General features: G+C 47.5%; 1 protein-coding gene across 1 annotated transcript in view; it reads right to left on the bottom strand.

Moving 5' to 3' along the window:
* Positions 1-229: 229 nt before the first annotated feature.
* Positions 230-10,928, bottom strand: part of PLEKHO2 (pleckstrin homology domain containing O2) — a 29,750-nt gene continuing 19,051 nt past the window's right edge. Inside the window, exons 4-6 of the mRNA XM_050903657.1 lie at positions 10,111-10,215; positions 7,437-7,535; positions 230-4,954 (exon numbers count right to left, since the gene is read on the bottom strand). Coding sequence (XP_050759614.1) covers positions 3,716-4,954; positions 7,437-7,535; positions 10,111-10,215 — 1,443 coding nt within the window. The 3' untranslated portion in view covers positions 230-3,715. The remainder of the gene's footprint in view (positions 4,955-7,436; positions 7,536-10,110; positions 10,216-10,928) is intronic.

The raw sequence follows: 10,928 nt of genomic DNA, 5'->3' as shown, positions 1-10,928 counted from the left end.
GACTCAGGAACTGCACTGTGTGCAGCAGCAGCAGCAGCTCCAGCTCTGTGCCAGCCGCAGCCCCCAGCGCTTCTCCTTCCTCCGGGCTTGTGGTTAGCACAGCATCTAGTTCACCCCAGCCTGACCACAGCCTGTGCAACGTGCCCTCCTCCAGAGCAAAGCCTCGATGGGCCGCTCCTGGTGGCTCTTCTTTGCTCCTGTTTAGGACAAATGGCTCTTCAACAGCTGATATTTAAAAGGGGGTTTTATTGCCAAATCTCAAAGCTCTTTACAAGCAGGAGACAAAGTGCTGCCTTTCCACGGGCTGCAGCAGCTGCTTTTCAGATAGTCATCCACATTTGCTTGCTTGCAAACTCACTTCCTTCCTGTCACAGACATGTAACCTGGTGGCACAGCCCAAAACACAGACTCACACCCCAGCGCTCCATGCCCAGAGGGTTTTCAGGCACAAAAAACCAGCCTCAGTGCAGCCAGAAATTAGATGTAAGTTTACAGGGAGGTTTAAAACAAAGTGCATGGTGGCAGGAGGTACACTGAAGATGGGAGTTGCTGTATGAGGTCAGAGCAGACCAGGATCCTGTTTCTGACTCTAATCAGCGCTGCATTTTCAGAGGAGCATGTAAAAAGCACCCCAGAAGGCAGTTTCCAGCCCTAGGCAGGGCCTGGCACGTGTCCAGAATGAGAAGAACAAGTGGGAAAACTGCAGAAGGAACATGATGCGTTTTTTCCTGCAAAGTCCAGGTGAATCAGGCTTACGGCCGGGCTAGACATTTTAGGATGAACTGCTAACCCTATTAGAAAAAATAGTTAAAACCAAAGAGTCTCTAACATAGCGTTTTCAGCAGTAGAGTTACTGGGTGCTACGGAGATTCCACTTAAGTTATACCTATTTACAAGACATAATACAAATCTAGTAAGTTCTGTTAGTACAGCAAATACAGTAATTAGCTGTAGCTTGTAAAATGATTTAACTTGCCCATTTCCTAACAGATATAGGGGGGTTTATCTGTTAAGATTGCTACTGATGGGTATTCAATAAAATGTCAGACATTTATTCATTAGAATATTCAGTATAATATAAAAATATACAGTAAATATAAGCACATCCTGTAGGTTTGGCTGCAACAGACAGGGATGTCTGGGTATTTTCATCAGCGCTTTGCCAGACGGGTATCCACAGAACACACTGCCACAAGAAAACACCTGTGAGAGCAAAAGCATTTGTATATAAATTAGGGGACTGAGCTATCCCATAAGCTGGTTCCATTCTCTGGGGTTTTCAGTTCCAGGCTTTGATTTGCCCATCCTGGAGTTTAGGACTGGCTTCAGCTTTGGGATATGAACCTGTACCCAGAGTTTGCCCTGGTTTGTGTATATTCCTGTTAGTGTGAACTGGTTTTTTCCCCATCTAATTTATCTCTTGTTATAGAACTGCATCTTGCAAAAGCCTGCCTGCTCTCTGAAGCTGATGTCCCTCGACTTCCAGTGCACACCAGGTTCTGACAGCTCACATTCATACCACACAGTGTTCGGTAAACAAAAGTGCACATGCAGAAAAATACATTTAGGTAGCAGATAGGCACTGAATATTGTCTGTGTTATTAGCCCTTGTCCTAAGTATGTCTGGAAAGGTGAATAAGACCCATGGTTCACATTGAATCTACAGCAGCAAATGACACAGATCCAGAGTTTGCTCCAGGCTGTGTGCCTGGGAGTGGGCTTAGGACGTAGGAAACTTTTTGTCTCAAAGCAAAGCTTTTTGGCACCTGAGCCCTGAGTGTTTCACTGTGTAGAACTTGCCACGTGAGAGAATAACAAGTGAATTCCCATGTGATGTCTATGGCTGTCTTGAGAGGGAGACAGACCACTGAAACCAAGGCTGGTTTAATCAAAAGAGGCAGAAGCATCAGTTCTAGTCACTACCTGTCTTGCTGGCTCCAGGTGGTGAAAAACAGGATATTTGGAAGCCCAAAGCCAACCTTTCTGTGCTCAGACCTGAAGTGCCCACTGCCTAGCCTAAGAAGAGGCTCAGATGAAGCTTTACTGGGCTGCTGCTATGGGGGGTGTTTGCAGCCCATTGCAGCCTTGTGGAACCTGGGAAATCATAAAAGAAAGAATAGAAGAAAAAGAAATGGGTGAGCTAAGAGGGCAGTGCTGGTAAACGAGAGAAAAAAGCTTAGGTAGCGTGTCACTCCTTAAACCCAGACTGGGAAGATTGCCCTTTTCCGTGCTTCCACAGTCTGGCTCAAGCAAAGGAGAAGCCCTTCAGGCTGTCATACGATTCTCTTCAGAGCAGCTATAGAGAATAGGGGAGGGGACCCAGCTCAGGTACGGGGCTATACAGCAGCGGTGCAAAGACATGATTTTATCACCGCTGTAATCACTAAAGACCACGGGAACTGTGGTTGCTTTCAGCAGGTGGGCAGGGAAGCTGTGGGAATTGTGCCAGAGCCTTCTGCAATGCCTTCCTCAGACCTTTCTGTAGCGATGCATTTTTATTTTAACGTACTTAAGCCACTGGGACCAGCCCCAAAGTTGTGCGTGCAAAATGCCTTTCCCTCCATGTACTCAAATTACAGACGTCTGTGCCAAACCGTGGCTCTCAGGCTAGCCAGGACACAGCAGGTAGAGACCTGTTAAATAGGAAGAGGGATCTCATCCAGACCCGCTGCCTGATGTGCACGCTCCTGTCAGTTAACATCCCAAGACAACACAGAGAACGAGCGTACAGCTAAGTGAACACACATCCCTAAAGCTTCTTAATGACAGCTCTCCTCGGAAGCTCCTGGGGATCTCCTGGACACAAGTTCTCCAAATGCCTGGCTAATTGTTCCCAACAACGATGAGGGGATTCAGAGTTACCAGGTAGGTATGGTCCTCAATAATCAACATGTTGCGCTGCTAGATGGCCAAGTGTAACCTCTTTGCCTCAATTTCCCTATTAATGAAACAGGAACAATTAATACTTGCCTGGCAACGATGCATTGAGACTTGCCTTCACTTACACAGTGCTTAGCACACCTAAAGCTCTGCACAGCCAGACTCAGAAGAGTGCCTCCGTACAGCTGCGCCAGATCTGAGGACACTGCTTGTAGTCAGGAATTGGCCAGTTCCGTTTGCCTCTGTGTGAGGTCATTTTTTAACTGTGGATGTGGTTTTATGAGTATCTTTGGAGAAGACTAAACCATTTATCTTTACATTCCTAGATGTCCCTGGGCCAGGTGGTCTGGGAAACCTTGCCAGCAAGTGAACAAACACTGACTAAATTTATCCTTAAATGATTTAACTGGGAAAACCAGACAGGTGCCAGTGTAATCTGGTATCTGCTTGTCTGTAAATACAGATAGACAGGGGCTTCTGCTAGAATAGCCATTCTGCTCCTTTCAAAAATCTGGCTTGGTTTGATTACCAGTAATTTTTAAGGCCTGATCCATTGAAAGGACTTTGGACAGAGTCCTTAAAGAGCATTCACATTTTTGAAACTGTTCAACGTCCTGTAACCTTCTGCTGTGCTAAGAGGATTAGAACCGGACTGGTATGTACAGCATGAAGAAAGAGAGAAAGATGCTATAACTGAAAGCTCAATTCTGTCCCATAAACATGGTGTGTGCACAGCAAAACACCACCTTTTAAACACTGGCCTAGCAATGGTACAAATCATAAATGGCAAATGTTTAGCTTTGATTTTGAGAAAGAAGCCTCTTTGAAGAGTATGTCAGGGCGCACTTCTCCTATAAAGAGTCACTAGATCCTTTTGCTTTTCTTTCTGTTTCTGTGTTGCTTCTTTTTTCAGTTCTCCAAGACCTTTAATTTCCTGCAAAACTTGTGTAGCTTGCCGAAGTTGTTCTACTGCCTCATTGAGCAACGTCTCTGCCATCACTGGGGGTCCATTCCCCTCCTGGGCCTGTTCCAACCCTTCACGTAAAACCTTCTGCAGAAGTTTTTCTGTCTTTTCCCTTTCATTAGCAACTTTCTCCTCCATTTTAGCTAAGTGTTGATGGGATTCCTTCGGGAAACCTTGGCCTGGAAGTGCTCTCTGTGTATTTTTGGAATCAGACAGCAAGTCTCCCAGAGAAGAACTGCGAAGTTTGAGACCTGAAGTGCTTTCCGCAGACTCTTTCTTCTCAATAGTTGCTTTTACACTCTCATGGCCTGTTTCTGTAGCTAAGGAAGTCTCTGTCTCTTCTGCTGAAGTTTGCTGTTCCTTCTCGGCAGAGGTTCTCCCATTTCCTTCTTCAGTTTCAACTGTTGGGGATGTGAACTCTGCTGCCTCGCTGGCTGCGATCCCGTTCACCGGGGGCTTGGAGCTGCCAGACTCCAGGTCTTCCCAGCCCCCAGCTTCCAGGTCACCATGGCTGGAGTTCATTGTGGCTAACATTTTTTCTGACAGAACCTTAGGAGGAACAGGAGGCTTTGTAACATCTGCAGCAGCAATCTCGGCAAGGTTGTCTTTGCTGCTATCTCCTGATGATTTCAAGTCTTCTGTGTTTTTAGGCTCAGGGACTGGTTGGTCCCAAGCTACTTTTAGCTTGTCTGGCACGCTCTTAGGAAGAGGAATTGGAGCTTTTGCTATGCCCCTGTTGCTGACCTCAATGAGGTTCTCTCTGTTCTCCTCACTTGGTGCTTGGGATCCTTCCACATTCTCCTCTGGGCTTACAGAGTCCTCTTCCTTGGCATTTACATTGTCCTTTGATGCTATGCCTTCCTTAAGCTTCTTATCTGGAGGCAATGGAGGAGACAGAGGTTTTTTATGTTCCTGGTGAGGAACATTGTTCTCTGCATCTTGGTTTTCTTTTGTGCCAGTGGGTTTTGTAGGTGGCATAGGTGGCTTTGGAGTTTCCTTCTGAGGGGGCACATCGTCACTTTCGCTGATGGTGGAATCAAAGTTTGGCGGTCCATTGTCTACTATATCCAGATCTAGTCGCAGGATACCATCTGATGTAGACTTGGCAGCCTGAAATACAAGAGAGAACTTTTTCAATATCTATCCCATCATCAATCCTGTGCTCCATCCTTTAACTTCAAGTTAAAGTGCAAGACCCTCACAACCAGCATGGCAAGTGAGGGGTTGCTGCTTCACACATCCACCCCGTTTATACTTAAATCTGTCGAAACTGCAAGGAGAATCTGATTGATAACAAAAACACTGCTCTTGAGAGCAGCTTTTTCTATAGCTCAAGAGCAATCTATGGAGCTTGTGCTTCTTCCATGCAGCATTACCCTGTGCTACCCTCTAACACCAGTAGCCAGCTCTACCAGTGTTAATCTGATAAGTGAAACCCAATGTGATCTGCTATGCTAAAATTTAATGAGCTATGATAATCACGAGTCCCAGACGTTTCACCCCACAAAGAAGAAAGTTGGGTCAAGTCACGTACATTGCAGCAAATCTTGAATGCATCGAGTGAAGCACTTCCCTCCCCCTGCATCGCCCCGCTTTTTCCCCAGACCAACACGTTCTGTGAACGTCATGAGCTTTTTGCTGCCAAGTTATTTTCTGCCTGATAGTGCAGCAACTTGCACGAGAATATCAAAGCCAATAACCATAAGCAGTCAAGAATTAGGACAAAAGCATAGAACTTATTTTACTACTTCCTTTGAGAAGAACGTCTCAAAGCCTGTTCCACAATAACCTTACTTCTTGGTTTTCCTGTCGGTGCTAAGCGGTCAGCTCTGCCATATTGTAATTCTCTGTCCTGTGGTAGCTGGATCCCTCTACCCCCTTCATTTACAACGTGCCTACCCAAAGCACACCTGCTTTCTGCTTTTGGGACTGTCATATTTTTACTTGAACATATGAAACAAGTTGATCTTTAGATCTTTTGATCTTTAGGCCAGGGATACTATTGTAATACCGTTGCCTTCTGCTTGCTTCCTCCAACCTGATGTCATCCCTGTCTTACCGGGGCCAAGCCTCAGCTGGTTAAACCTCCTTCAAACCACAGGCTGTGTGCAAATTACTCTAGTAGGGGGTTTTTCCTAAAAACGATGGACTTAGTAAAGACATTGAAGTGTGTAAGCTCAGCGCCCCAGAGGGAGAAATGTGGTGACAGTTTCTGTGTGAGGGAACCCAAAACCACACGAAGGTGTAGCTGCAGCCAGGGCCAGACTCCCGCAGTGCAGACAGTTCAGTTAAAGTCTCTCTTTGCCTTTCCAGCCCATCAGAGAGACGGAGGCAAGCTGCATCCTGGCGCCTTGGCCCTGACCCGTCCTCACCTGGCCTGCTTTGACACAGAAAATCATCGTTCATCCCATTTCCTTCACGATACTGCAGCCAGCAGCCGTGATACACATCTTTCTGCAGGCTCTATCTCCTCCCTTTCCCCTCATTCCTGCTGCTGAATTTGTAAGCTAGTTTCCCCTGAATTTGGCTGAAGGTGAGAGGCCTTACGGATATTAATGTTGGAGGTATCTTGTGAAAATAGTGAGCTGAGTAGGGGAGAGAGATCTTTTTAGTGCCTAGGGAAGGGCTTCCTACCTTACCAAACCCACATTAGGCAACAGAGAATCCACACTTCATTGCTGCTGTGACTTTTGTCATGTTTTCTTCTGCGGTTTTCTGGAGGAGTGGAAGGGAATCTATGATTCATTCCCATGCATTTCTCTAGAAGAGACACTCTCCCTCCATTTCTATGCAAAGTAAAAAGTCTCGGGGCATCTCGTTTTCTGCACGAGGGTCATCTGAGTGCTGTGCAGACACATAAGTCAGAGTCTTGGAAGTCTGAAGAAAGAAGGTTTGACTTAAAAACCTTCCTTGGTTGAGATTAATGCTCTGCTAAAATATCAATCTGTCTGTGGAAACTTTTTCATAAATCACAGGAATCAAACGTTATTAAGAACCTCTCCCATGGAAGTGAACTGCAGGTTTATTTTGTGGTGTATTTTCTTTCTTTTTTTTTTTTTTAAGTGACAGATCCAGAAAATCAGTTAAGAGTAGACAGGCTAGTCCATAAAACTGCCTGGAAGAATAATGTATTCTGGTTTAAACCTAAGGAAGGGCTTGTAAGCTTGAAAGCTTGTCTGCTTTTTCCAGTTAGCTTAATAAAAAATACAGCTTCTCCCCACAAACCGGGCAGTTCTTCTACCTTCAGACCACTGTGCCTACAAAATCATCACTTCTTAGAAAATAAATATAGGAGCTTCGATCTCTTCTGGTTAAAGTGAAACTAGCTCTCACCAGACGGCGAAGCAGCTCGTGAGTTATGGAAAGCTAAATATATCATAACGTGTTGCAGCAGCTACAGAGCTATGGGAACCTGGAGCTTCGTTAGAGAGGTGCTGGTGCGGTCTTTCCCAGAGGAAGCTGTTTCCCTTGTCGGCTTTCTCTGGGCTGTCAGTACCTGGGGTTTTCCCTGGGGTTTTGTACCTAAGTGGAAGGAGCAGCTCTTGGTGATCCCAGCTGGGGAGATGGCTCACCCCAGGGTGGGTGCACTTACCTCCTTTAGGTGACTTCTCGTGGGTGGCCTGCGTCCGTGGGTCATTTTCACTCTGTCCCGAGTTACGTGGTCCAAGGAAAGGCTCTCGTCTACTTTCACCTTTAAAAGGTGGAAGAGGAGGGAAAGAAAAAAGGAAGAGGGTCATTAATTTCTCAAGATATGTCTATAAAGTTCTCACTGTCACACATGAAGGGATGCAGCATTTGGATGAATATTTCACCACTACAGTCTTTGCCTCAGACCTTAGTTACAGCCTGCCTGCAAAGCCCTGCATGTACGTGATGGATATTTAAGGTATCTGTCCAAAATAGAGCCATGTTTGTCTAACAGACACTCCAAAGGAAAGCATCCAACCTTCAGAGGTTTGCGATGGCTAACCTCCCCTCTACCTAAGCAAGGGGCAGGGAAGGAAGGACACAAGGCAGCTTTGTTGTCCCCGCTGCAGCCTGGGCTTGGACCGGCTCCTGCACGTGGCAGAGCACAGCGCCGAAATTGCTGTTGCCATCTTAGAGGTGAAAGCTCATTAATAACCGTGACCTGACTGTGAACTGTATCAGCACCACTTCGTTACAGTCCTTCCCTTCTACAGCTCTAATGACTGCAGGATGCTGAAGAGAAGGTGTGAGCGGTGACCTGGATTAATTGCAACTCTAGCTGAATTAACAAATTTATTTCCTGGAATCAGATGAGAAATCCATTGCCTCCTGCACGTGAGGAAGGAGGTCCCAGCCCCCTGGCAGGTATTTCTCTGTGCCGCCTCTGTGACTGCCCACCCACCCATGCTGCGATGGCTGAGGGCTGGAGTCTGCTCCACGCAGAGGGGCAGCACCAGTGACCGGGAATGGTGAAACATCAGCGCGTCCTTGGTTTGCTGGCCTTTGTACCACAAGTTCGTACAATAGGAAAGCTGGCGAGGGTGAAATAGGGATTTAAAGGGAAAAATGGGTCCCAATCCCTGGCTGATATGGCAGAGTGGTTTTACAGCTCTTTCAGCAGAAAACAGCTAATCCAAGCCAGCTGAGGGCTTGACCTCTTAGCTTGTGCCTGGCCCGCGTGGAAACGCTTTAAATCTGAGGTTTGATCCTTACTGGAATGAATGAGAATTAGAGGCTGGCTCCCTCTGAGAACCCAGGTCCTCGTAAGGAGGCTAACCCCAGACCACAGGGCAGGGAGGTGACCTGAGATCCCACCTCGCTGTGCTGCCGAGGGGGCGTGCAGAGTTCACTGCCCACCGGAGAGCCACATGCCGTGCCCCTCCAGGTAGCTCTGAGCTGGCGTGGGGTCCCTCCAGCAAGGGCTGAGCAGCATTGCATTACAGGACATCCCATCTCCCACCCGCTGAAACGTGAGAGCAGACCTGGCCGCTAAGCTCTCTGCTGCTGGGTTTTATCTTCTCAGGCTGCTGCTGGTCCCAGCTGGTCCCTTTAATTCCACGTGCTGCTTCCCACTTGGTCCAAGGGCCCCAGGAACCGCTACATCCCACTACCAGCAAAAACCTGACGCTGAGTGCCATTTGCCTAGGCAAAAAAGGAGCATGTTCCAGCCTCTCCTCCTCCTTTTGCCTTCTGCTGAATAAAAGCAAAGCCCAAGCTCTCAGAGTTCCCATCTCTAGCACCGTACCTGCAGCGCTTAGCCCTCTTCTCAAAACTTTTACTCATTGCTTTGGTGTCCTTTGCTATACAGATCTTGCCAATTGCTTCGTCCCCTCATTACCCGGCCCATTTCTTCTTGTGTCATTCCTGTGACGGTGGTTTTGTGCGCTTCCTTTCAGTTACTGAAACTGCAGAATAGATACTGCTTCTTTGGTTTAGTTCAGGGCCGATTTACAAGCTAACAGGGAGCAGGGCAAGGTTAGTCAGGCTCTAGGATGTGCAATTTCCATCCTTCCCTCAGGATGGGAGGAGAATTTGGGAGTGCAGGTGTGCTGGGGCCAGCTGAGAGGCAGGCAGGTTTGGCCAGGGCCATGGAGTAATTTTCCACCAGACTTCTCTCCAGACTGCAGGCGGAATAGCTGGTGGACTGAGTCACTTCAGATTTTTCCAGTCTTGAAGACTGGGCTATGTCCTAACCAAATACCTCCATTTCCAGGCTGCTTGGTGCTGAGGATCATGGCAGCGTGAGGAACACGAGTCTCTCCAGGCTGCAGCCCCAGCTCTACACAACTCAGCGCTGCAGCTGCTTCTCTGCACCAGCCGCTTCCGTCGGGAGAGGGCAACTCCCATGCATTCGCTGATCCCAAACCCACTGAAGCCACCGGACCATCTCCCGCTGACTTTGGTGAGCTCTTGTGTCCCGTGGGCCTCTTGATGAGATGTTAGCTCTTAGCAGCAGAGACCATCCCTCCGGCACACCATCTACTCAACCCGCTGCCCCTGCCTCTCTGCATCTAACCCCAGCCAGGAGACAGGGAAAGGCAGCAAGACGTAGGATGGTGCAAAGGGCTCTCTACATGTTCTACCTTCTTGGGCTGGGAACTGAAGTGGCTAAAAGCTCCCAGCCCGCAGGGATGCGACCTGGTCTGCCTTGAATACCATCTTTCTCTTTCCTTCAACCATGGCTGGCATGCAGGAAGGACAGGGAGCACGGGGGCTCGGGCAAGTTCTGCTTTTAGCTAAAAAAGCAGTGGATGAGAACTGACACAGAAATACAGGACTTTGAAAACTGTTCCTCTTACCTCATCAAATACTTTGTTTTTGCCTCTATTGATCCCTTCATTAAGAGCTTTTATCCACGATTCCTTTTCTTCCAAAGTTGGAGCTTGAAATTTGATATCATGAACCTGCAAGAGCAGAGAGACAATTTTGCCTAAGCATTCCTTGTCAGGACCAGAGAGGTAGCTCCCTGCTCTCTGTGTACCACTTCAGTTTCTATATAACATCCAGTCCCAGCCTATGTTTAAACTACAGATTCCTTTGTGCTTTGCCAAGTACTTCACTTTGTAGTTCCCATGAACAGGACCTTGTTATGCTGAACAGCTTGTTGCTGTAGTTTTATTTTTGCAACTGGCAACTAAAGTAGTAAGAAAGTAAGAGTTTCTTCCTTCTGCAAAACACTCGGAATAGCTCTTAGAGCAGCAGCGAGTTGTTTGTACGGCGAATGGTCACACTGTGTATGGAGAATCAGACTGAAAGTCCAAGTCATTTTGTGCTGGTTCAGATGCAATAAAGTACTTTATCTCCAACTTCCCCCCTGGCTGCAAGCAACGGGAAGGCTGCGTGCAGCGGGCTCTGCCTGCTTCCCTGTTGCTGCGGCTCTGCAGGACAGAACTGATACGGGAATCTGGGGCTCTGACCTTGGCTGCGCTAACCCTGCTTCAGCCGAGCATGGATGTGATGAGGTATAAGGGCAACGTAAAGGAAAAAATTAACCATATCTTTTTCTGTTTGCAAATGAAGAAATACAGCAGTGAACGCTACAGACATAAACTTTCTGGGGTCTGAACAGCCGTCCTAAGGAGAAGGGAAGAGTCGGCCATACAAGAGGGAGCTGGCA

This window comes from Gymnogyps californianus, chromosome 11 (assembly GCF_018139145.2).
Source record: "Gymnogyps californianus isolate 813 chromosome 11, ASM1813914v2, whole genome shotgun sequence".
NCBI classification, from domain to species: Eukaryota; Metazoa; Chordata; class Aves; order Accipitriformes; family Cathartidae; genus Gymnogyps; species Gymnogyps californianus.
Note: the sequence above shows the minus strand (reverse complement) of the source record. Positions and strands in the feature narration are given on the sequence as shown.